Consider the following 27,702-nt stretch of genomic DNA (forward strand, 5'->3'; position numbering starts at 1 on the left):
GGTAGCAGGTATATGATGGCATCCTCAACTCCGAGGCAGGGCTGGTAAGCAAACTGAAGGGGGTGCAGATGTGGCCTAACAGTCTTTCCAGGGTCTTCATGATGTGGGAAGTCAGTGCCATAGGCCTGTAATGCTGGGGGCCTCTGGGACGTGGCGTCTTTGGTACAGGAATGAGGCATGACGTCTTCCACAGCAGCGGGAACCACTACCAACTCACGTTCAGCGTGAACATTTTAATAAAGACTCCACAAAACTGGGGGGTACGAGCCTTGAGGACATGGGGAACTCACCCTGTCTGGTCCTGCAGACCTGCCTGAGCGGAGTCTTCACATTTTACTCTGAACCTGGTCGAGAGTGAAAGTGACAGGTGGGAGGAGGGGTTTCTGGTCTTTCTCGGGAGGCTATAGACCCTTTGACATAGGATGCTACACACAGAGCACTGTGCTCTAAAGTCCATCTATTTCTATTGCTTGTGCTGTACAATGGTGGTTTCCCGTTGCACCACGCCAAGCACAAGCATGTCAGTGCAAGCATGCCAGCACTTGCCCTGGCATACAAATGCATGCAAGTGCTTTCCTTTTTGCTAAAGCATATAGTTAGGGTTGGGTCAGGTGACCCTGACTCCTCCCTTAGTTATGCTGCAATAGTTGTAGGCTGCTGGGGGACTCCCATGATGCACTGGGTGTTTCTTCTTCACTCACTATGTGTTAACAGACCTCTCTGCATTGAATCATACTTGTTATTAATCTCTGGCTCTCTTCCACAGCATGTCTTTATCCTAAGGCCCCCTCCTCGATTTAGAGATGGTCTTTCCCTTTTCGCGTAAAGCAGCGTTCCTCCATTTCCAGAATGTGGACATCCTCATCATTGAAAGAGTGTCCACTGGCCCGTAGGTCTAAATGGCCTGATGAATTAAGTCTTCTGTGTTGTCCACTTAGCCAGAGATTGTTTGGATTCCCCGATGGATGAATCATGGCGGTCGTTCTCTCTCCCCAACCGGTCGCAGCAGATTTAGATTTAGGTTAATTTAGATTTACCAGTTATTCTAACCACATTAGCTTCATGTCTTTGGACTGTGAGAGGAAGCTGGAGTACCTGGTCAGAAACCAAAAGAAACACAAGTAGCCATGTAAACGCCACTCAAAAATGATTCCAGCCTGGCTCCTGAAACTTATGGCCTGTTTCTACGCTGACTGATATGCTGCAGGGTCCTCCCTCCTTTTAAATTGCCTTTATTACTTTTAAATGAGATCAGTCACTCTGAGGGTAAACACTATCTCCAGAAGCTCTGTGGTGACAGAACAAGGTACATCTGCTTATTCTGTGCAGAATATTGTGACATTTCGTGACATCGAGCCTGAGTTGCCCATGTCAAACTGTGACCATTGTTGGTGTATTTCTTTAATCAGCAACCGGAGTTTAACAGCTGACAGAGTGAACAGGATATATAGAGGTAAACTCTGATAAGATCAGTGATGTCGTAGGGAAATGTTGGCTCCTTATTTATGTTACAGAAACACAGAGCTTTGAGGTCAGGTGGATGACGTGTTTTTGTTTTGTTTTTCTAATGAAAGTAGAGCCATTGTGCCCTGATGATAATATTGATACGAATATGCATTTGTACAAGATAGAGACCTTTTTTTCCCCCGAGGTCCACAATCTTATCAGACCGCATGATACGCTGGCAAACAGAGATAACCATTTGTTGAAAATGACGATGCAACATCTGCAGGCTGGTCTCGCAGAAAGTGGACTATATAAAAGAATCTGAGCAGTTAATGTAAAACAGTGTCACCAGGGCGATCAGCTGATCCCTGGAGTAAATAAAGCGTGAGGTGTGTAGCTGCTTCACCCCGATCCCATTCTTCACTGAAAATAACAGAAGGAAAAAAACTCTCTCAACCCACACGTATGAGACAGAGCTATTTAAAACAAACACTCTACAATAATAATAAAGAGAAGTAAGTAAGAAAAAAAACAGGAGCAACTGAAACAGGCACCTTGAGGTTCAGATAGAATAAAACAGAAAATAGTAGAATAGCTAACCTGGATTATGGCAGGTTAGACCCATGATGACATTAGAAAAAATTACCATATTACCATAGTAGATTTAAATAGATTAAAGTGGATTAAACAAAACAATTTATCGTATTTCATGAAACCTTTACAGTCAGTTCAGTTTTATTCCACACATATTAAAATCCCACTAATGTGAAGTACAATGCTGTGAAAAAGCCCCCGTACGGATTTTTAATAGACAAAGAAACTGGAATAAATGCACAGTTTTTAAATGATGATTGTATATCTTACAGCAGAAAAGCTATTCAAATGTATGTAATTCCCCCTTTGTAAATTATGTCATTAACTACATGTTTTTGGAAAGATGAGCTCAGTTGAATTAGCCACATCAAATCTAAAGAAACAGCTGAGAAACAAAGTTATTGAAATCTATCAGACGGGAAAGGGTTGTGCTCTGGGACTCCAACAAACCAACAAAGACTCTAATAAACCATGGTGAGAGCCACTATCCACAATTGGAGAAAACTTGGAACAGTGGTGAACCTTCCCAGGAATAGCTAACCTACCAAAATTAGGGCAGAACTTGTAATTTGGCTTAAAAATTTTGGCATAAAAGTGAAAAATTAATGCAGCAAAATGTGTCAAATTAAGGACACATTACCTTTTGAGGTTGCTGTTGCTGCACCATCAACAGTAGTACCAGCTCCCATCACAGGAGGGTGCTGTTGCTAGCACAAACCATCGACAGGTACAGGAGGAGGGACAGCATTCCCAACGAGCATGAGGAAGATACAGAGGAAGGTGAAATTATACAATATTGAAATTTGTTTGCAAAAAATAGATACCAGAGTCAACATTAACATCAGATCACACAACATAAAACCTTGCAATACACACACACACACACACACACACACACACAAGCCCGTTCAGCTATCTTAGTGAAGACCTTCATTGACATAATGCTTTCCCTAGCCCCTTACCCTAACCCTAACCATTAAAGATGAATGCCTAACCATAACCTAATTGTAACTCTGACCCTGAAACCACATTTTGAGCCTCGAAAATGCCTTTAAATGCTTCAAATTTGTGAGGATTGGTTTGTGTGTCCTCACAAGTGACTGTTGGTTCTCACAAGTATAGTAGAATGCAGATTTCGGTCCTCACAAAGATAGCTAGACAGGAACACACACACTGTGTTTTTGTTACTGTAAAGCTTTTAAGTGTGATTCAGCATCACATAGTAAATATGTTGGGGCATATGCATGGTTTCTATATGTGTTTGTGTGTTTTCGTATGAATTACACTGGAAATTCAATCTGTGTGTGTAAATAAATTATATGCACATGGAAAGAATGCACATATAATTTATACATATTACAAATATGTGATTTAATATATTTTCACTGCTAACTATTATCAGCTGTGTTTATCAAGCCATTATTGGCCCACTACATCTCGTTACAGCTAATTACAGCCAGGATAGCTCCCCAGATTCTGGGGAGCTATCCTGCATTGCCTCTTGACACAAATTACTTGCCTACCCTTACACATAAAATGTACGTAATTACATTTCTTCCATCCATCCTTCCATTTTCTGCCGCTTACATGGGTTTAAGTCTCAGGGGCAGATGTCTAAGGAGAGACGCCCAGACCTCCCTCTCCCCAGTCACCTCTTCCTCTTTTTTGATCTTTAATCTGACCCCCTTCTCAATGACCAAGCTCTCCTCTCTATAAAGGCCCCAGTATTCCCTCTGCAATGTCCGCTTTGCTTGTTTCACTTGTATTTACATCCACCATTAAGGTGCAGAAAGCTGCAGTGTCCTTCTGAACAACAGGTGTCACCACTCAGACAATATCACTACGTAAGCGCTAATACAAGAGGAGAATAAATCAAAACAGAAGCCAAGACTTTGTCAAGTGTTTTTTTTGCTTAGTCTTACTAAGCTTTTGGAAACTCTGCAGTTAATAAATTGTTCTAACTTCTCCCTCTGAATACAGTGGCTTGCAAAAGTATTCGGCCCCCTTGAACTTTCCCACATTTTGTCACATTACAGCCACAAACATCAATTTTATTGGAATTCCAGGTGAAAGACCAACACAAAGTGGTGCACACGTGAGAAGTGGAACGAAAATCAGACATGATTCCAAACATTTTTACAAATAAATAACTGCAAAGTGGGGTGTGCGTAATTATTCAGCCCCCTGAGTCAATACTTTGTAGAACCACCTTTTGCTGCAGTTCCAGCTGCCAGTCTTTTAGGGTCTGTCTCTACCAGCTTTGCACATCTACAGACTGAAATCTTTGCCCATTCTTCTTTGCAAAGCAGCTCCAGCTCAGTCAGGTTAGATGGACAGCGTTTGTGAACAGCAGTTTTCAGATCCTCGTTCGGCCTGTGAGTTTAGGTGGACGGCCTTGTCTTGGTAGGTTTACAGTTGTGCCATACTCCTTCCATTTCTGAATGATGGCTTGAACAGTGCTCCGTGGGATGTTCAAGGCTTGGGAAATCTTTGTGTAGCCTAAGCCTGCTTTAAATTTCTCAATAACTTTATCCCTGACCTGTCTGGTGTGTTCTTTGGACTTCATGGTGTTGTTGCTCACAATATTCTCTTAGACAACCTCTGAGGCCGTCACAGAGCAGCTGTATTTGTACTGACATTAGATTACACACAGGTGCACTCTATTTAGTCATTAGCACTCATCAGGCAACGTCTATGTGCAACTGACTGCACTCAGACCAAAGGGGGCTGAATAATTACGCACACCCCACTTTGCAGTTATTTATTTGTAAAAAATGTTTGGAGTCATGTCATGTTCAGCTGGCACCAGTCCACAAAGTCTTGGGTCAGACCTCTGTACTCCTTGTCGTCCCCATCAGTGATGAGGCCGACTATTGCAGAGTTATCAGAGAACTTCTGAAGGAAGCACTGGGTGGAGTTGTGGGAGAAGTCTGCAGTGTAGATGGTGAAGAGGAACGGAGCCAGAACCGTTCCCTGTGGGGCCCCCGTACTGCAGACGACCCTGTCCGACACACAGCCCTGAGTCCTCACATACTGTGGTTGGTCAGTGAGGTAGTCCAGGATCCAGGTAGTGAGGTGATGGTCTATTCCTGAGTTCTCCAGCTCGTCCTTCAGGACTGTGGGAATAATGGTGTTAAAGGCACTGGAGAAATCAAAGAACATGATTCTCACAGTGCTCCCAGCGGTCTCCATCATCCGCTCCAATGCCAGGCTGGTAGGCAAACTGAAGTGAGTCCAGTGATGAGCTCACCAGGGGCCAAAGCTGTGCCAGGACCAGCCGCTCCAGGGTCTTCATCAGGTGGGATGTCAGAGCCACCGTCCTATAGCTGTTGAGGTCCTTGGAATTCATGTCTTCAGCCCAGCTGCAGCAGCCATGGCACAAAGTCCCAGGTTACAAAAACCAAGAGGTGCACAACCGGCAGAAGTGCCACAAAGAAAATCACTTTTACACTCACCTCCCTCTTCATCACACAGGCTGATGTGACACCAATCCATCTGTCAGTCAACCTGTTAAAGCTTGATGAGACCAAGAGAAAGCAAAGAGCTGAGACGTAATCCTAAGGCCACCAAAGTGGAGACCCTCCGTTACGTGGTTACACCTGCAAATTCTATCCATAAAAGTTATGAGCAGAAGTTGAGTCCAACTTATTGCTGGTGATGCGAACCAAGACCTTGCTACAGTTGTTGAGGGTTGTAAGGAGTCAGTGAGTTCAATTCAATTTTATTTTATTTACATACCATAACAGCTGTCTCAAGTAACCTGGTGCTAACGGAGCACCAGCTCAGAAGCTCAGCTTCTCTGAGAACTGAGATAGTAAGATACTAGTAAAAGGCTATAAAATAGAAAGAATTAAATAACACTGTATGAGTACGCTCAGCTCCCATGTTCCTATTTCAAAAGAGTCACTTTCTGTTTTTTCACCAGCAAAACAAATAAAAATGAAAATTGTTAAACACGTGAAATACATATTAGTAATATTAGTAGTATTATGACCAATATTATTATTATTACTAGCCAAAACCCACCACATGGACAATTGTTAACAGGCCTTGGTTGAAGTGTCTCATCACGACATATTTAGCTGTGACTTGAACACAATTCCAAATACAAAGTCTGGTGACTGTTGTCTACGGGTGATGTATGTTGACAACGAGAGGAACAAATGCAAACGGAGAATGTAACATCACATTTGTAGATGTGAAAAATTTCTATATGTGGGACAGTGTTTGTGTGCTGTTTACTTCAGATTGGACACTGTAATGGTGGAGATGTACACAGAGCGTGCATACAGACATAAACTCAGCACAGAAAGTAATACAATTTGTGTTTGGTTGATTCTTTCTTGTTGTAACAATGCTTCCTGGCAATAAATCATATACAGCTGTTTGTTTCCCCTGAAACGGTGCCACATGTGTAAGGAAAATGTATCTGTGAGATGAGCAGCAGGATTAAGTGTGGGGGTAACTTCTCTACCAATGGCAGACAACCTGTTCTGCTGTTGATTCTTGTTTGATGTCGTTTATTGGTTTGGATAATTGATGACTGAAGAAATAAGACATGCTGACAATTTAGTCATTTAATAAATTGGTCACGCACTTCATTGGGATGGCGTCCCATTCTTCAACCAGCTCTTATTGCAAGTGTCTAGTTAGTCACTTTGGCACGAACAACATGCCCAAACTGATCCCACAAGTGTTCAACAAGTTTGAGGACTGCAGGTAGGTCATTTCATTCTCTCCATTCTGGAAGAAGAGCTCTGCTCTGTTGGAGTGACCGTTGTCATTTGAACAGAGTTTGGCAGTGTAGCAGTAGGACCCAGGTTATAGAATCTCATCTCTGCATTCAGATTGCCTCCAGTTATGACAAGCCTTTTCTTACCAATGAGGTAGTGTTGTCTTCTTGACTAGCCCACTTCATCTCCTGTGTCTGGCATTCTCTATAGTAAGTAATTTGTTCTTTAATTTGGAGATGTTTCTAGGAGTCACTTAGAGATAATGTTGTAACTTGATTAGAGAGTAAATACCAGAATAAAGGGTTTGGATTTGGCAGACAAGATATGGAAAACTTTTCATGGATGCAACCTACAAATTCAGCTGTGTTATTCAACCCAAAAATCCCTACAAATGTGGCACCATCTAAGGGGATGTAAACAGCTTTACTAACTATATAACATCTATGGTCAAGAAGCATAATTACAACAAAGAAATAATTGGCCAAAGACAAATGTCCTTACTTTTTGGCATAACTTAAATACATACACTACAATCCTTATAGAAGATTATTATCCGGTAAACAATACCGGAGCAAGTTTTATTGACTCTCATAAATGGCATGCAGCCTTTCAGTAGAGAATTTGAGAGTGGCTGATGCCTATGTTAGGGAAGCGAGACCTGTGACCCAAGCTTATGAGTTCTTCGATGTATTGGTACTAGCTGTGCCTCAAGTTAGCACTAGTAGGTTTAAATATCCCTATTTGTTGTGCAGACTGACAACAGTATCGGTCCTTCCCATGCCCTGACATGACTTGTCTTCCGGCAACAAGTTTTCTGTTTTTTCGTAATTCCTAGGGCTGCAAGGATTCATCAAGTAACTCAAATAACTCAGTTATAAAAAACTGTCTACATAATCTTTATTTTTTTTACTCTAATTCCGATACAAACATTTACAGGGAAAAAGCTGGTGGGACTTTTTAGTCTTAAAAATCTGGCACAATGTTTGAATTAGGCAGCATGCTGAAGGCTCACGGCACCTTCCTCTACCTCTGTCTACCACAGTGATACCTGAAGCAGTGGTTAGTCTAAAAAAGGGCATTTAAAACACCTTGAGGCATCTATTGTTGTGATTTGGCGTTGTATAAAAAATAAATTGAATTAAATGTACAAGAATAAATTTATTTCAAAGCTCTGGTAACATTATTTTAGATAGATTAACATAAAATATTACATACACAAAAAAACCCACACAAACTCTACCTCATCCAAGAGATACAGTAGCCCTACGGTCAAAACTCTTAATTGCCTCCTAGTTATGTAATAAAGCTTTCCAGGAAGAGGGCTTTTATATTTGGTGCCTTAGTTTAGTTTGTATGTATGCCTTATTTTATTTGATGTTACTGTACTTGTGATTATGTATTTATTTTTGCATTAAAGAAAATAGAAAGAGATCTCCGATGTTGTTCCCGGGATCTGCTGGAGCCACTCGCCTAGCTTGGGAGTCACCACACCGAGTGCTCCGATTACCACTGGGACCACCGCTACCTTCACTCTCCACATCTTCTTGACCTCTTCTCTGAGCCTTTAGTACTTCTTCAGCTTCTCGTGTTCCTTCTTCCTAATGTTGCTGTCATTCAGTACCGCTACTTCTATTACTACGGCCGTCTTCTTGTGCTTATCTACCACCACTATGTCCGTCTGTATCTGGAAGTCCCACAGGATCTTAGCTCGGTCATTCTCAATTACCCTTGGGGGCGTCTCCCAATTTGACCTTGAGAGTCTATGGATCTTGTGCTCAGAGCTTGTTCCTGTGCTGCCATGATTAGTGCCTCTGTGCTGTCTTTCAGTCCAGATTTGTCCAGCCAATGGGGGGATATCTGGATGTCAGCCCTTTCCTCTATCTGCCGGTGATACATACCATGCAAGGGCCTGTCCTTCAATGATGGTTCCTCTGCTTCCTCCTCTTCTTTTTTGGGTTTCTGCTGCCTGAGGTATTCACTACACACATGGTGAGTTGTGGCCATCTTCCTGATGTACCTGTTCGTTGTCTCATCCTGGACAGTGGTTCTGACACTCAGCAGTCCCCGGCCTCCTTCCTTCCACTTAGCGTACAGCCTCAGGGTGCTGGACTTGGTGATATCGGTGGCTTCTATCTCCTGCTTTGGCCAGCTTATTTTTTTTTCAGCAGGGTACCTGAGCCCAGATCTTGTTTTTCCCATCCAGCTGACTCTTCAGGACCTGTCTGACCCTCTGCAGGTACTTGGTGGTTGCAGCTTTACTAGCGGCCTCTTCATGCCTCCCATTTAACTGTGGGATTCCCAGGTACTTTCAACGGTCCTCGATGTCTGCAATGTTGCCTTCTAATAGTTTGATCCCCTCAGTTCTGACTACCTTCCCTCTCTTTGTTACCATCCAATTACACTTATCCAATCCGAACGACATTTCAACATTAAACCTGTATATCCTGGTGGTGTGGATCAGTGAATTAATGTCTCATTCACTATTGGCATACGGCTTGATGTCATCCATATAGAGGAGATGGGTTGACGAATGCGCCGTTCTGTAGTCGGTATCCGTAGCCAGTCTTGTAAGAGATCTCACTTAGGGGGTTCAGGCCTATGCAGAACAGCAGTGGGGACAGAGCATCTCCCTGGTAGATCCCTCATTTGATGGTGACTTGTGCCTCTAGTGTTGTACGCCACATCTCCATTGAGTTCCTGATGAAGGCTCTTAGGGTCCTGTTGATCTTGCACATTTCCAGGCATTTCAGGATCCGGGTGTGGGGCATTGAGTCATAGGCCTTCTTGTAATCAATCCAGGAGGTGCACAGGTGGTCAGTCTGGTCTTGCAGTCTTGGGCGACTGCTCTGTCGACCAGGAGCTGGTGTTTTGCCCCTCTGGTATTTCTGCCAAGCCCTTTCTGTGCCCCGCTCATGTATTGACCAATGTGCCTTTTTATCTTAGCTGCTATGATGCCTGACAGGAGCATCCATGTGGTACTGAGGCAGGTTATTGCCTAGTTGGATGGTACCGAACACTTCTGGAGGTCCTCTGGGTTCAGGACTGTCTGGCCTTCAGTTAGCCATTCTGGGTGTGTCTCATCTACTATCAGCTGGTTCATTTGTGCTGCCATGTGTTCATGAAGTGCCGTCAGCTTCTATAGCCAGTAGACGTGAATTATGTCGGGGCCTGGTGCTGTCCTTCATACTGGAGACCCTTTCTTTTTATATCTGTCACTGTGATGGTCACTGGACCCTGTTCCGGGAGGTGCAGTTGATCTGCTCTTAGACCCACAGGCCTCTGACCACTGTTATTATGGGTTGCGTCCTTCCCCCATATGCTCTTCCAGTACTGCATGGACAGCTTGCTGTACTTTTTAGGCATCTTCTTTGGTGCAACTGTCTGTTACTCCAATAGTTGGCTAACTTCCCTCTGTGCTACCTTGATCTTAGCCTGTAGTTTCCTTCTCCGTGGAGGGTACTGCTCCTTGTGGCTTTTCAACTTGTAGCCAAGCATCTCACTGATCACTGCTGCCATAGTGTAGATCAGCTGATTAGTCTCAGTGATGGTACAGCGCTGCATCCACATCTTCTAGTAGACCTTCACATACTTCACCTAATCTTGGTAACCGACTACGGAGGATGCAGGTTGCCAGCTTTGCCATGATCCTGTCTTTCAAGTCAGTTTGTTTTGCACTCAATGCTTCTTCTTCCATTGTACTTGGGGCTTGGTACCCAGTCGGGTGGGGTCAGGGGGTGATATCTCCCCCTGACCTGTTGTCCTGGCTCCACTATTGCTGTAGCATTGTGTATGTATACTGTATGCAGTTAAACTGTTAAAACTAATGCAATTTCTAAAATGGAAACCAATGAGCAGATCATTTTAGAAGGCGTGTCATTGTTTCTTTTGAATATTTAATATTGTTCATAAGACAAATTAATTTTGATCTGATCTGATTAATAGAATAATCAGTAGAACACTTGATTTTTAAAATAATCAAAATCTGCAGGCCTAAAGCTTCCTCTACAGACTGCAATATGTGTTTGTGCAAAATTTCCCCATGTGACACTCAAAAAAACAGCATTTAATCTAAATTCATGTCAGGAGCAGCTCACACAATTTCAGCACAGTTTAACATAGTAAACATACTGCATAAGAATCAGAGCATGACTGCGGGAGTAAACGCATGTCCTGTGTACTATTTATTGTGTTTTGTGTGAGAGAGCTACACTTTCCATTTTTACACCTGCAGTGTGTTGATTGATACCAAAACAGGTGATTAGTGGGCCTGAAAGGTAGAAGTATGCTGCTGTTGTTATTTTGTTGTTGTGATGTTACTGTCTCCTTCCCCAGGTTGTATAAAGTCATGTACTTGTTTGTGGGCTCATAGTGATCTGTGTCACACTATCATCTGTCTGTTTGTCTTTTTCTCTATTTGTTTCTGTTTTTTCTATTTTACATCCATCCTTTTTTCTCCGTCTGCCTGTATTCTGTGTGTAGCTGTCTTCCCCTCCTCCTACTCCTCTTCTTCCTCCTTCTCCTCTCACTCTGGTACTTACAGATAAGGGGAGGGTGCCACAAGTCCCATTTGTTCTGCTTTATGTTTTTAACAAACTTTATGATTTGATTTGCAGACTCTACAGCGTAGTCACGATCAATAAAATATGTCTTCGGTGACAATAAGCCATAATTCTGCACAAAAGTACTCAATATGTAAAGACATTAATTTAAAGAAATCATTTTCTTGGAAAAGTACCAGAGTGAAAATAGCTGCTGTGTACTGGTTGTCTCATTATTCTACCAGGCTAGTGACACATGGATGCCAACCGGGTGGTTGGTTGGTTTCCCTTGTCCTGTCCTGTGAAGCTAAGCTCAGATTAGTATGACAGCACAGCCTGCAGAGACTACAGTGGGAGATGCTTGTTTGATAATTTACTTGTTTGCAGATTATTGGATCCCTCAGAAAACACCTTTGGACATAGATTACACAAACAGGTTCGAAAAAGTTTGTGTTGTTGTTTTACAGTTGCTGCGCCACTCGAACTCTCTAACAGGCTGAGCTGAAACACTGACTGCTGGCGTGCTTCGAAGGGCCACATTACCTAACGAGACAGTGAACTGATTAACACCAAGACACAAATTTGTAGCTTCTAGAGAAATGAGCAGGCAGGCAGTTAAGAAAGACAGACAAAACTCGAATCCTAAAAATAATGCATGCTCCAATATTCAGGTAAGTATAAGAACAACTTCGAAGGGCTTTGGAAAAAATTAGCCTCTGTGCTTTGTCCTTTCTAGCCTTTTTACAATGCAGCTTATTAAGATCCAATGCAGCTTATTAAGAAACACAGTTGCACACATTTCAAAATATGTGCAACTGTGTTGCTCAGCTTTTGTCCTTAAAGTGCCTCCAGAAGTCTCTTTTAATGCCTTTACAACAGTCCTTCCTTTTTTCCCTGCCTCTTTCCTGCTGACATTATTGGGATTTATTGCCATCCTTAATATTAAAAAAGTCATTTAATCCAAAACAATTGGCTCTGTGGTTGTGATGTGTGGGAAGAACGGAAGACATTCTGAAATGGCAGCAAAGGCCCCCCCCCAAACCCTCGTCATGAATGACTATTTATCTGTATCACCCCACTTTTTTCTTGTTGGCCAACTAGACCAAAGGAAACGATGTTCAGAGGAACTGCGGGACTTGGTGCAGCAAAGCAATTTGGGTTAAGGCTCCATGATTGACTCTTGGTAATCTGAACTACAAAATGCAAGTTTGGCAATTTCAGTGACCCCATGCAAATTGTAGTCTTAGTTTCTGGTTCTCAGCTGAAAGGAGTGGCACCTGGTTTGTTGCTGCTTGGAAGCATGCCTTATTGTGCATTCAGAGGTGCTTTTCTGCATATATTAGTTGTGATGAGAGGTTATTTAAGTTCCAGCTGCCGTCCTTTCAGTTCAAAGCAGTCTGGCAATTCTCTGACCTTGAGCATCAACAAAGCAGAGAGCTCAGAGAACTGCCCTTTTATTTCAGCTTTTCACACTCTGTAAACCCTAGAGATGTTGTGTTGCGTTGTGCGATGCCATTACATTAGCAGGAATGGTCAGATCAACCCATTTAAGACACTTTAATCACCTTTCTTCCCTGTTCTGATGTTTGGTTTGAACTTCAGCAGATCAGTTTGACTTGTCTATTTGCCTAAATGCATGGTGTTGCTACCATGTGCTAATGAGATATTTACATTAATGAGAAATCAACATTTGTACCTAATAAACTGGATGATCGTCATATTCTTGCAAATAGGTAGGTAGGTATGTCGGCAAATAAACACATTGGAAAGAGTCACCAAAGTGACCAAATCTTAATTTTACCATAAGTAATACAACAACACAACGTGTTCAAAATAAGGACTCATGAACAATTTTAAAAGCATTTTAATTTAAAACACCATAACACTGTCTCTCTATCACTATACAGCCTCGTAAACTTTCTCAGTTTCAGTTCAAACCAGGAAACGAGATTATAAAAAAGAAACAAGGTGCAAAAGAGAAAAAAATGAAACAAAAAAACGATGCAATGATTACACCAGTCAAAATATTTTGCTGTGGAAACCCATCATATGTAGCAGACATCGTTAGCATGCCTTGCTTTAGCAGATATAATGTCTTAATGTCTAAAACGAATATTGAATCAATTAGCCATGATTAGATTGATCATTACTAAGAACAGCTTTGGTCCAGTATGCAAACTAATGGGTAAATAAACTGATGGCTTTCTTTGTTTTTTTTACACTTCCTTTCATTTTTGTGCTTCCTCACTTCTTCCCAGTGATTTTATTTCAGTGAAATATTGTCAGCTGCATTTGGGTCGCATTAACTGTTGTGTGTTCTGTTATTTTACTGATTACTGTCTGTTATTGTTCTGCATGTTCTTTATAGCTTTGTGTTTTTCATCTCTATTGTCTTAAAGTATGCCTCTGTGCTCACACGGCTTTTGTCTCACTGCTAAGGTCATCTTCTCTGTCATCACCTCTCAGTCAGCTAGTCACAAGTCATATACATCAGTACATACATGTTACATGTATGCAGCATGTTCTATCTTTGTATTTAATACAAATATAGTTTCCTAAGAATCACACATCCACATGTGCTCGTGCTCTTCAAACATGTATGTTAATCAATATTTATTTTTTCATTTGGAACCTTTTTTAAACAGCTATACAATGAAATACATGTTGACATGTTTGTTTGTTTTGGTTTGTTTGTTTGATTTTTATTTTTTGGGGGGAGGGGGGGGCGCTTATATATTTTACTTGGTTGTTTCCCAATGTGTACTCTTCCTCAACCCCAAAGTCTTTCCTTTTCCTGTTCCTCAAACCTTCCGCCCCCTTTCCACCATCACATGCTTTTCCCCTCATTTTCATGTTCATGCTCTGTTCTTTGCCTTACTCGAGCCTCATTAATCCAGTTCAACAATCATAGATAAGACTCTGCTATCCTCACAGTTGAAAATAAAACATGTATGTATGTTGTATATATATTTTTAGGAGTCTCATGGGATGGCTGTCAGTTTGAAAACACAATGGCTAGCTCAGTAAGCAAAAACAGACACACTGTCGTACTGGTTTATCTACTGACTGGGAACTTTTAGGTGAACGTCTAATATTAGTATGCACATTACAGACCAGGGCCCTATTTCAGGAAGCCGGTTTAGAAAACTCAGAGTGAAAAACGATACTCAGGGTTGAGTAACCCCGAACTGTCCAACTCGGGATATTCGGTTTCAGAAAGGCTGATAACAATTAGTTCAATCAACGCGGAGTTGCTTTAACCCCAAGTTAAGCGCGCGCACGAGGATACATAAAGCCCTGATTAGTGGAGCACAGATTAAGCGAGTCACCATGCAGACGGAGGGAAAGAAGGCGCGGTCAATGTATTTTACAGCGCTTGAGGCCGAAATTCTGATGGCAGCATATGCCGATAACGTGCAAATTCCGCGGAAAAAAAGTAACACAGCCTCAGCTGCAAAAGAAAGGGAGCATGCATGGCAAAACATAGCCGACAGAGTCAATGCGTGAGTGTTAATTTAAACATTGATCTAGGGATTTCCACCCATTTAACACGTTATTTTATTATATTTTATTTTATTTTTTAATTTGTACATTTTATTTTGTGATGTGATGTGAGCGCAGGTGCAACTCAACAGGCCCCAAACGTTCCTGGCAGCAAGTAAAAATGAAATATAAAAATATAGTCCAAACAGGTAAGGTGTAATTGTATTATGAGCCATAGTGCTTGGTCTGTTTGTAAATCAATTGCAGTTAGAGGCTACATTAATTTCCCCTCTGTAAGCACTTATTGGAATTATCTGAGCACATTACAAGTACATATTTGCTTACTCTGTATGCTCAAATGTGACCCGTTATAGCCAACAGAAAAAAAAGCGGAGGCCCGAAAAACAGGTGGGGGTCCTCCACCACCACCACTCACAGAGGCTGAGCAGTTGGCTTCCACATTTGTGATAATGTTGGCAGCATCACATATGATCTTCACAGTGCAGAGAACACAAATTAGCATCCATTACTATAATGAAATAATTTGTTAGTTTGAAATGCTACAGGGAACTATGTACCTGTACATTAATGCTGTGGAAAGACTTCCTGTTCACATAGTCTCCTTCATTTACTGAGGGAGCAATGATTGGAATGTGAGTGCATCTATACAGCCAATCACGCCTGGGAACCGTGAGAATAAATGTAAAATTTAAGTAGTAGTTCAAGTATCACCACATCATGGATTAAGTTTCATTCATCCTGATACCTGCAATTTTGTGGCATCCCTCTTTGATAAATCGTGTGGGTCTATGACCGGGGAACACCACAGACGAGTACAGGAGACGTTTCAGTGCAACTGTAACATTCCTGACTGCCTTGGAAACGTGCTCAGCGTCACCAATATTATACAGAAAGCTCCCGTTTGCAAAAAACCGAAGTGCAATACAAATAATATGTACAGAACTGAGAGGATGTCCGCGATGTGTCACATGAGCAATATTAGGCCTGAGGATGTTATTCAAATAAATTATAGATTGTGCTGAAAAACGGTAACGTTCACACAGGAAATCATCAGGAAATGATAAAATGTCCAAACGCGCTCTAATCACTCTCTCCCGGCGGAGAGCTCTGTGGAGAATTCGGGCTTCAACATCTACTGGCTCTTCAAGGAAGGAGCACGCCATGTCTGACACTTCCTACAGTCAGGTTTCTGACAAAGAGGCGGAGAAAGTCAGGGTTAGTTGAAGTAAACCTGCTAGGGGGCAGGTTAGCTTCACGGAGTGTGTCGTCATAGTAACTCACTCAGAATTAATCTGAACTCGCTTTGTGAAACTGAAAACCCAGAGTTTTCGTTAACTCAGGGTATACTTACTCAGAGTTTGCACTAAACCGGCTTTCTGAAACAGGGCCCAGGAATATGTAACAGGGCTCAAAAAATAAACTCTTTAACATCCACATGACTCTTAAAAAATAGATTAAAGCTTGGAAGTAATTTGATTTTTTCACTCTTACAGGAGAAATAGCAGAATGTATTGTAGGATGTGTTGTACTCAAGTGGCAGAGTTGCCTTCAAAATTTAAGTGAGATGCATGTTTAATTACCAGTTCAGAGTAATCTGTCAGTTGTAAAATGTGAAACTGGTTAGGTAAAGTAAAGCTAGGGACGATCCTAAAAATCCGAATATATTCATTTTCCTTTCAGGGTTTGCAGTTTAGTTAACACAGAGCACTTACAGCGACCAGCAGTTCCCATTATGACACCCACTTCAAAGTGTCATAATGGATCATTTTAAAATTTAATATAATGTGAGTGTATAAAACACTAAATCCTTGTACAGTTGTAACCAAAACGAGAAACTAAGTTTTGAGACCAAAACTGTTTTTTCAGGTGTAAGTAAACATGAAAAGTAATCTAATAATAAGATGGCTATGAAAACGTATTTAGCTTGTTCCATTCCTTTCACTGCACTCAATCACCCCTTCCTCCTTTTCTTGCCATCCCAAGTACCTCCCCTCTTTCCGCTTCCCTCCCCTCCTCCTTTATATCTTGTCATCTCATTCTAACACTGGTGTATCATCCCATTCTCAGGCTATCCTCCTCAGTCTCTCCCCCTCCGTTGTGTTTCTAAAGTCTGATTGAATTGAGGTATGTACAGCAAGTCACCATGACAGCACTGCTAACATTGCTAATGTAAGCCCATGTTTATTTGCTTGCTTAGTATTTAAAGAGAAATAATACTAATAATACTGCTTGGTGGGCCAGACATATAGCAGAATAACCATAGTTTTTATTATATTATTATTATTATTATTATTATTGGTCCTCAATAGCCTCAAAGTTTCAAGCTAGCTTACTTTAACAGCTATATACCTGTAGGCCCAGTTTAGACTTGGTTTAACTGGTAAACAATCAGCTAAACTTAGTCAAATGTGATCATGGCATGATTTCACATTATTTAACCCAGGTAGTTCCTGCCTGTGGACCAGTGGCTAGTTAGCCAGGGAAGATGGCAGGCCGTAATACGAAACAAGTTCACCATACCCAGGATAGCCTTCCAATATGCTTCGCTTTACATAGTCAGGCTAACACGTCACACAAGCATGGATATCAGCTCAGAAATGATTTCGCACCAGTTATCACAGAGAACTGCCTTTAATACTGAAAACCCAGGGTTAACACTGAAGTTAATAAAACCAGTAATTCCATCGTGTCTGTATAAACAACCCAATGTCACAGCAAAGCAATATCCATGCAACTATCACGATTTGCCTCCAATAAGAGTAAATAGACATGCAGGCTTAAGTTGCAATAAGGTGAATGCCTGCAAAGGGAGATGTTTTTATATGCTTATAAATATATATTGGAGTTAGATATTTGTGACCTCCCTTTCTGGTTTTTGTATAAAACCTCCCAGTGTTCTGATCACTGTGTTCTCTAATAAATACATAAAATGCTTATCAATTAGAAGCCACGTCTGTCCGTGCGCTCCACATGTTGGGGAGAATGGGGTAGCCAGTTTTTAATCGATGATTAAGTCTTTTTATTTTAAACAATAATTATGTAAACACTAGATTGTTGTGTCCCCATGGAAATGAAAATTATGCTGTCAACAAGCTGATTTTCATGGTTTTCAAGAGAGAACAGAAAGATGAGCTGGTTTTCCCATCTGGCTATTCCACCAGCTGTGATTGGTATTGGAAACTTTCACAACATCTCTCTCTGAGAGATTTCTTCATTCATTGGTTACTCCAGCTAGGCTCTCTTCAAGAATCTTGCCTCAAGTTCATCTTCTGAAACCACAAAAAGTAATCAGTATATTGATATATTTTAGATTACACTCTACCAGCAATTTGACCACTTGATTCTTCTGGACTTTTATCATACATGCAGTTGTCTTGGCCAACATTTGTGTCACTGTCGGCTGAGCGACTTTCCTCCTTGGTTGTTTGCTATCTACATTTTCTCCCCCTTTCACAGTTTGTTTTCAAGAGGCTTTTTTGTACACTAAAAGTCGAGTCAAGTTTCAGTCAAGATTTTTGTTTTGACTATCTTTTGACATCTTATCTTCCCACTTTTGGGAGTGGAATTATGTGCTTTTGTGACACATGACGTGTTGTGCTTGAAGAATTTCCAGGTGCCTCACAGGCTGGCTCTCCTGCACTGTGGACATTTCACTGTGAATGTTACAGATGATTGCATTACATTGTTCTACTTTATCATGCCAGAGACATTTTTAATTACTTTCCACATATTTTCACATATTTAGCAATAGGAACACCAAGCACATTTTCTGATGCCATTGCTAAATTACATTGCCAATGACATCTCTTATTATAAAAGACAGCAAGGTGTGATTACTCAGTGATATTACTCAGTGATTTTTTTTTTTATATATATATTTTACTTATCTTATATTATTATTACTATTTTTCTCTTTTTTTTAACATGCTCAATGTATCATTTTTGGCATGTCAAGTGTACAGCACTTTGTGTTCAGCTGGTGGCTGATCTGAAAGCGCTATATAAATAAATTGCTTGCTTGCAGGTAAAAAAAATTAAGGTCATTTGATAACCGGCACTATATTATATATTATAAAACAAGATGGCCTAGCTTCAAAGGCTTTGAAAAACACCACAACGACAAATAGTGGAAGATCTGCAGTGCAAACTGCAGTTAGACTCTCATTATGGAGGCTCAGCATCTTTCAGCTAGTCTGTGCTATATGAGTGCTATGGTAGAAGCTGGCACTGAATTTTGATTGTCTTAAAATTCTTTGTCTTAAAAACTACTCACATAAGCAATACACAACAATAGATTTTGCCTTTCTTCTTCTATTAATAGAGGGAGTGCAGAATTATTAGGCAAGTTGTATTTTTGAGGAATAATGTTGTTATTGAACAACAACCATGTTCTCAATGAACCCAAAAAACTCATTAATATCAAAGCTGAATGTTTGTGGAAGTAGTTTTTAGTTTGTTTTTAGTTTTAGCTATTTTAGGGGGATATCTGTGTGTGCAGGTGACTATTACTGTGCATAATTATTAGGCAACTTAACAAAAAACAAATATATACCCATTTCAATTATTGATTTTTACCAGTGAAACCAATATTAACATCTCCACATTCACAAATATACATTTCTGACATTCAAAAACAAAACAAAAACAAATCAGCGACCAATATAGCCACCTTTCTTTGCAAGGACACTCAAAAGCCTGCCATCCATGGATTCTGTCAGTGTTTTGATCTGTTCACCATCAACATTGCGTGCAGCAGCAACCACAGCCTCCCAGACACTGTTCAGAGAGGTGTACTGTTTTCCCTCCTTGTAAATCTCACATTTGATGATGGACCACAGGTTCTCAATGGGGTTCAGATCAGGTGAACAAGGTGGCCATGTCATTAGTTTTTCTTCTTTTATACCCTTTCTTGCCAGCCACGCTGTGGAGTACTTGGACGCGTGTGATGGAGCATTGTCCTGCATGAAAATCATGTTTTTCTTGAAGGATGCAGACTTCTTCCTGTACCACTGCTTGAAGAAGGTGTCTTCCAGAAACTGGCAGTAGGACTGGGAGTTGAGCTTGACTCCATCCTCAACCCGAAAAGGCCCCACAAGCTCATCTTTGATGATACCAGCCCAAACCAGTACTCCACCTCCACCTTGCTGGCGTCTGAGTGGGACTGGAGCTCTCTGCCCTTTACCAATCCAGCCACGGGCCCATCCATCTGGCCCATCAAGACTCACTCTCATTTCATCAGTCCATAAAACCTTAGAAAAACCAGTCTTGAGATATTTCTTGGCCCAGTCTTGACGTTTCAGCTTGTGTGTCTTGTTCAGTGGTGGTCGTCTTTCAGCCTTTCTTACCTTGGCCATGTCTCTGAGTATTGCACACCTTGTGCTTTTGGGCACTCCAGTGATGTTGCAGCTCTGAAATATGGCCAAACTGGTGGCAAGTGGCATCTTGGCAGCTGCACGCTTGACTTTTCTCAGTTCATGGGCAGTTATTTTGCGCCTTGGTTTTTCCACACGCTTCTTGCGACCCTGTTGACTATTTTGAATGAAACGCTTGATTGTTCGATGATCACGCTTCAGAAGCTTTGCACTTTTGAGACTGCTGCATCCCTCTGCAAGATATCTCACTATTTTTGACTTTTCTGAGCCTGTCAAGTCCTTCTTTTGACCCATTTTGCCAAAGGAAAGGACGTTGCCTAATAATTATGCACACCTGATATAGGGTGTTGATGTCATTAGACCACACCCCTTCTCATTACAGAGATGCACATCACCTAATATGCTTAATTGGTAGTAGGCTTTCGAGTCTATACAGCTTGGAGTAAGACAACATGCATGAAGAGGATGATGTGGACAAAATACTCATTTGCCTAATAATTCTGCACTCCCTGTAGGTCAGATTTTGGTCATACACACTGCTGCTCATGATCAGAATCATTTGTAAAACAGAAGACAAAAAAGAACAATTTTATGATAGCTATCTTTATCAGAAAGCCATTTAAATCAATTATATAGCACCAAATCACAACAAGAGTCGCCTTGAGGCAATTACAGGTCACTTTAGGTTATTGATTCCAGTTATTCAGTTCTCTGTTGCTCCTTTGTGTATGAGAGGAGCAGAGCTGCTGTTTTAGAGGGAGGTGAAATAATTATTTGATCTCTTGTTGAATATTGAATTTTGGTCACTTAGACATGAATAGTCTCATTTTAATGGACAGAATGTCAACCAAAAATCCAGCAAAAAACTCATTATATAAAAGTTAGAAATTGATTTGCATACCACTAAGTGAAATAGATATTTAATCCCCAAGCAAAACATAACTATGTACTTGATGATTTAGTACCTTCGTTGGCAGTGGTAAGGCATTTCTTTTAGTTTGAAAGCAACTCTCTATATCCTTTAGATTTCTTGACTGCCACTTGAACCTGAAGTGTCAGCCATCTCTCTAGAATTGAGTTCTTAGAGACTGACTAGACCACTTAATGACCTGAATATGCTTCTTCTCTAGTCCTTTACTTCTTTCTTCACCTTCGAAGTATGTCTTGGGTCATTGTCATTCTACAAGGCCAATCCAAACCTATTTTCAGTGTTCTGGCAGCAAGATTTCAGTCCATCAGAGCTTAGTGTGTTACTAGTGGTGTTCATGGTGACTGTGGTCCCAGTTGCCTTCAGATTCAATTAAATTCAATTCAATTTTATTTATATAGTGCCAAATCACAACAAAAGTCGCCTCAAGGCGCTTCATAGATACAGAGAAAAACCCAACAATCATGTGACCCCCTATGAGCAAGCACTTTGGTGACAGTGGGAAGGAAAAACTCCCTTTTAACAGGAAGAAACCTCCGGCAGAACCAGGCTCAGGGAGGGGCGGGGCCATCTGCTGTGATTGGTTGGGGTGAGAGAAGGAAGACAGGATAAAGACATGCTGTGGAAGAGAGACAGAGGTTAATAACAGATATGATTCAATGCAGAGAGGTCTGTTAACACATAGTGAGTGAGAAAGGTGACTGGAAAGGAAAAACTCAATGCATCATGGGAATCCCCTGGCAGCCTACGTCTATTGCAGCATAACTAAGGGAGGATTCAGGGTCACCTGGTCCAGCCCTAACTATATGCTTTAGCAAAAAGGAAAGTTTGAAGCCTAATCTTGAAAGTAGAGATAGTGTCTGTCTCCTGAATCCAAACTGGAAGCTGGTTCATTAACATGAAACCTCCACCTTTCTTATGATCATCCTAACCCCCTGAAGCAAGATTTTCCATGGAGCTTGAGACTAAGGGTGATCGATTCACTTTATATTTTATCCACTTCTGAATTTCTGAATGCACTAACAGTCGTCATCATTGCACTAAGCTTCTTGCTGATGGTCTTGTAAGCCATCCCAGCCTTGTGCATGTCCCACATACATGTTGTCGCTGACGTCCTTTGATAGGTCTTTGGCCTTGCACATAGCGTGGAGAAGCTGGAATGGAAGGAATTCATTCTCTGGATCAAGGCTGGACTGGGACAAAAAATCGGCCCGGGCATTTTGACTAGAGACCGGCCCACCAGGATAAAGATTGAAAATATGACGTCATTCAGGGGTAAAACCGCAAAGGATTCTGGGAACTTGTGGCAAGCGGTACTAGCGCACGCAGGCTTTCAATTGAACTCAGTTACACAGCGATAAAAAGAAACCCAAAAAATGGCAAGAAGCCGTTGTATTATTAACTGCAACAGCCGGTCGCATGACAGCCACAGGAAGCCGACGGGTAAAGAGATCGGTTGTTATCGGATTACGTCGTTGAAGAAAAATTTTTTAAGCCATGTTTGCGAAGTAAGAGCCGACGGATGGTCTGGATATACCAAATATAACGTCTCAGAACACTCCAGCTCACAGGTTAGTCTGCTCCAAGCATTCCCACAAAGGTCAGAGTTTTGTTGTAGTTAATACGTCATTTTTCTTAACATAATTGGTGATATAGGTTACAAGCAAGTCTGGCGCTGAACAGAAATTGTCGCGCTATGCTCCTTTATTTATTGTGCATAAATAGTGAATTGTCCTGACACAATATTGTGTTTCGCTTCTGTTATTATGGTACATTGACAAAAACATATACTTTTATTCACAGGATAAAACAGTTGTTTTGTATCACTAATTGCCCAGTACGATTACAGCATACAGTATTATTGTCACTGCTACATTTCTGTAATGAACCAGAAATTATTTCCACTACTAATTAATTACCGTTGAGCTCAAAGGTTATATTAATAAACGGTTAACGAATGTGTATTTATGACGACGACTTGTGAGACTGGTAAACTTATGATACGTACGATGGTCTTTCGTTCTACACGGTGCATTTCAAGGTCCTGCACCCATCCGTCGGTAAACTGTACCTGGGCTTGTTGCAGTGACCTGAAGTTACTAAACTTCACGAGTGTATGCACTCACTCCAAGAACCGTATAATTATAAATATGAGCGTGGTGAAAGTTGGGCAGCACGCTGACGTCTTTTGTCCCTCTGTGTGCTCGTGAGGGTCTGACCCTTTCACTCCTTTGATTTTTCCTCGTATCTTTTCTTTGTCTTTTCGTCGAGTCTGTCTTTGTACGGACCGGCATTGTTCTCCTTTTGTTTTGTACATTCATTTTTTGTGCGGCAAAGAAAAAGCAAGAAGGTATTGGAACCGGAGAATGAACGTTTTGCGGTGCTGCAAATGCTTGCATTTGATGCGGTACTTGGATTGTTTTGCCACGAGTTCCCGGCATGCAATGCGCGAAAATCACGTGATTGCTAAACAAGGGGGAGGGTGCATCCGGCCTCCTCGGCTGTAATTGGTCCAGCCCAGAGTCGATCATGACCAATTGGCCAATCCAACACCTTTCATTATATATACCCTTCCACAAAAAAAAAAAAAAAAAAAAAAAAAAAATCCATCGGCCCATAAAAACAAAAAATCGCCAGCGGCCCACCGGGCAAATGCCCGGTATGCCCGATGGCCAGTCCAGCTATGCTCTGGATAGATGTCCTAGTACACATAACAAGTTGAGATCAGGACTACCGACTGACTGATTATTGATTGACTAACTGGCTGACTGATTTTTAGTTGATTTTCTGTCTCCCTCCATTAAAATGAAACTACCACAAAAACCTGGGGCTGTGCATTTCTTTGTAAGTGAGCAAACTAACAAATTTGGAGACTCAAATAATTATTTCCCCACTACATTTGTTGTAGGAGTTGATATGATGTCTCACAGAAAACCTGGTCAGAAGTCAAATAGACTCATCATGGGCATGAATGTCATGGTACATTTGGCCTTTTAATGATAACTTAAAAGACAATAATTGGGTGCATGGACTCAGCTTTTAAGTGTGTCTTCAAATTTTCAATAAGATTGAAGACTGTTTTGTTGAAAAACCCAATGATTTCCATATTTTAATCATTTATCTGGTGATTTTAAGAGCAGTTAAAAGACCTGGAGGTAGTTCATCTGATCAGAAAACTTTTCTCTAGAAAGCAGACTATGCCGGCCACTTGGTTATGGTGTCCATGTATGCACCCTGCTGTTATGTGCTGGATTGTTTCAGTGACATCTTACACGGCCTGCAACTGGGGTCTTTCGTGGTGTGATAGACCCCAGCCTCTATGGATGTTGTACTCAGAGCATGTTCCTGTGCTGCCATGATTAGTGCCTCTGGACTGTCCTTCAGTCCAGATTTGTCCAGCCACTGGTAGGACTTCAGGATGTCAGCCCCTTCCTCTATCTGCCAGTGGTGCATACCGTGCAGGGGCCTGTCCTTCCATGGTGGCTCCTCATCCTCCCCCTCTTCTTTCTTGGGTTGCTGCTGCCTGAGGTATTCACTAAGCACATGGTCAGTTGTGGCCATCTTTCTGATGTACTCATCAGGATGCTTGTTTTCTCCTCCTGGACTGTGGTGCTGACACTCACCAGTCCCCGGCGTCCTTCCTTTCGCTTAGCGTACAGCTTCAGGGTGCTGGACTCGGTGGGTGAATGGTAAGAAGCTTCCTTGTCTTGATGTCAGTTGCTTCTATCTCCTCCTTTGGCCAGCTTATAATCCCAGCAAGGTGCCTGATCACCGGTAGGGCGTAGGTGTTGATAGCCCAGATCTTGTTCTTCCCGTTCAGCTGACTCTTCAGGACTTGTCTGACCCTCTGCACTGTCCTCAGTGTCTTCAGTGTTGCCTTCTGGTAGTGCAATCCAGTCAGTTTTGACTGCCTTCCCTCCAACAATCCCTCCGACTACACTTCTTCAGTTCAACTTGTACAACTGGCATGAAGTTGGTCTCCAGTGGTGTATGCCACATCCCCTTTGAGCTCCCGATGAACTCTTTTGGGATCTTGATCTTGTATAGTTCTAGGCATTCCAGGATTCAGGTATGGGGCATTGAGCCATAGCTTGGTCATTCTGGTCTTGCAGTCTCAAGCAACTGTTCTGTCTACCAGCAGCTTGTGTTTTGCCCTTCTGGTATACCTATTCCTTTCTGTGGCCCGCTCATGTATTGAGCCATGTGCCTGTTCATCTTAGTCGCTATGATGCCTGACAGGCGCTTCCATGTGGTGCTGAGGCAGGTTATTGGCTTGTAGTTGGATGGGACCAGTCCCTTCTGGGGATCCTTGGGGATCAGGACTGTCCGGTCTTCAGTTATCCATTCTGGGTGTCTCATCTACTAGCAGCTGATTCATTTGTTCTACCATGTGTTCATCATGGAGTGCACTCAGCTTCTTTAGCCAGTAGGTGTGAATGATGGTTACTGGAGCCTGTTCAGGGAGGTCGCTGTGATTGCTATAAGCATTGCCTTTATGGGTTGCAGCCTTCTTCCATATACTCTTTCACTATTGCTCTGTCTCATTCCTTGGTGGCGCTGTTCTTTTATTTAAGTAGAGGAAAAGCCACTGTGTTGATTAAGAATGGTTTTGACTATACGCACACAGCCAGCCGGGTTAAAAAATTGGTATGGTGGGATTACATCAGACTATAATCAATTACGTTATAAGTAGGTGAATTGTGTGACCCAACACAAAGCCTACGGTGAGCCTGTGGTGAGTCTGTAGAAATTTAGAAATAGTGCTGCCTTTGCATAGTGTGTCCTGAGATCACAGGTATCTCTTAATACTTAAATGTCACTCTCAATACATATCACAGACGAGATTGTTTAGAAAACAAAACAACATTGTACAGGACTGAAAGAAATAATGTTTATTTACTTTGTAAAAGCAAAAAAAAGAAGGAAAAAAATTCATATTTAAAAATTACCTACAACTTGTGTTTTGATTACTTGCAGTGTCAGGAATATTTAGAGTTCATCTGCAAATATTGACACGTTAACTCACAATACTACTACTAATAATAATAGTGAACATTGTGAACTATAGAATATGCAAAATGTCATTATTCATGCATCCACCCATTTTTTCTGCTTATCTGGGGCCTGGTTGCCTAACCCAGGATGCCTAGACCTCCCACTCCCCATCCAGCTTGTTAAGATTGTCCAGTGGAACATTGCATTCCCAGGCCAGCCAAGAGATGTAATCTCTGTGTAGTGTTCCGCTTACACAATTAAAATCACCTTTTTCCTCCTGTATCTGACATTCGACTAACGGCCAAACTCTCCTCTCCAGTACCCTAGCATAGATCTTTCCAGAGAGGCTAAGGAGTGTGATCCCCCTGTATTGGAGCACATCCTCTTGTACCCCTTCTTAAACATGGAACCCCCGCCCCGACCTGCTAGTCCAGAGGCAGCACCACAGATCTCCACACAACGTTGTAGAGGTGTGTCAACTGGGACAGCCCTACAACATCCAGAACCTTTAGGAAGTTGGTGTTTAACTGCCTCAGAGACCTTGCTACCTGTGATGGATGAATCATCCACCTCGTGTCTAGGCTCTGCTTCCTCTACGGAAGATGTGTCAGTAGGACTAAGGAGGTCCTCGGCGTATTCTTCCACAGTCCAACTATGTCCTCAGGTGAAGTCAGCAACATCCCACCCACACTAAAAACCACAAGAATAGCACACTGCTTTCCCCTCCTGAGTCATCTGACGGTTTGACAGAATCCCTTTGAGGCAGTTTCATGGCCTCACCAAACTCACCAAACTCACCAAACTCCTCCCATACCCTAATTTTGGCGTCAGCTACCTCACAGGCCACATTCTGCTTGGTCTGTCGGTACCCATCAGCTGCTTCTGAAGTTCCAGAAGCTAACCAAGTTAAATAGGACTCCTTCTTCAGCTTGATTGTGTCCTTCACCTCCTGTGTCCACCATCTGTTTCCGGGCTTACCACCATGACAGGCACTTTGCAGCTGCAGCTCCTTCCAGTAGCCTCAGCAATGGAGGTGCAGACTCAATGTCCCCAACCTCCCTCAGAATGCTGTTGAAGTTCTGCTGAAAGTGGGAGTTAAAGCTGGGAACACCTAGCAAAAGCTTGCAATACATTTAGGGGTTCTGGGTCTTTCCAGCATCTTTTCCCACAACTTGATCCAACTCAATACCAGAGTTGGATCAAGTTGACAGATCAGCTCCTCTCTTCAACTAATGTGTCCAAAATGCAGACGCAATGATAAGATTACAAAGAGATCATTGACCTGCGACCTAGGGTTTCTGGTCCCATGTGCCCTTATAGACATCCTTATTTTCAAACATGGTGTTCATTAAAAACTGTTATTTGTACATATGTCTGTGTAAGTTCTCAGTCATCCAAATCATGGTAGTCTAAGGAGCTTGAAAAGAAAAGCGTCTGGACTTCTTTAAGTTTCTTGAAGACGTTTCACCTCTCATCTGAGAAGCTTCTTCTGTTCTAAGAAAAATGGTGGAGAGAACAAGGTATTTAAGCCCTGGTGGAAGTTATCCCTTAAGAAGGTAATTGACCCACTATTGATCATGTGTCTTGTCACA

At 41.8% G+C, this 27,702-nt stretch overlaps 2 protein-coding genes across 7 annotated transcripts in view; one reads left to right on the forward strand and one right to left on the reverse strand.

Moving 5' to 3' along the window:
- Positions 1 to 27,702, forward strand: part of LOC120736307 (potassium voltage-gated channel subfamily C member 1-like) — a 95,503-nt gene that overhangs the window by 56,009 nt on the left and 11,792 nt on the right. The gene's annotated exons all lie outside the window — the stretch shown is intronic.
- Positions 24,613 to 27,702, reverse strand: part of LOC120736309 — a 28,341-nt gene continuing 25,251 nt past the window's right edge. The window contains exon 2 of the mRNA XM_040036332.1: positions 24,613 to 24,954. Coding sequence (XP_039892266.1) covers positions 24,777 to 24,954 — 178 coding nt within the window. The 3' untranslated portion in view covers positions 24,613 to 24,776. The remainder of the gene's footprint in view (positions 24,955 to 27,702) is intronic.

Source organism: Simochromis diagramma, unplaced genomic scaffold (genome assembly GCF_900408965.1).
Source record: "Simochromis diagramma unplaced genomic scaffold, fSimDia1.1 OVJJ01000497.1, whole genome shotgun sequence".
Lineage (NCBI taxonomy): Eukaryota > Metazoa > Chordata > Actinopteri > Cichliformes > Cichlidae > Simochromis > Simochromis diagramma.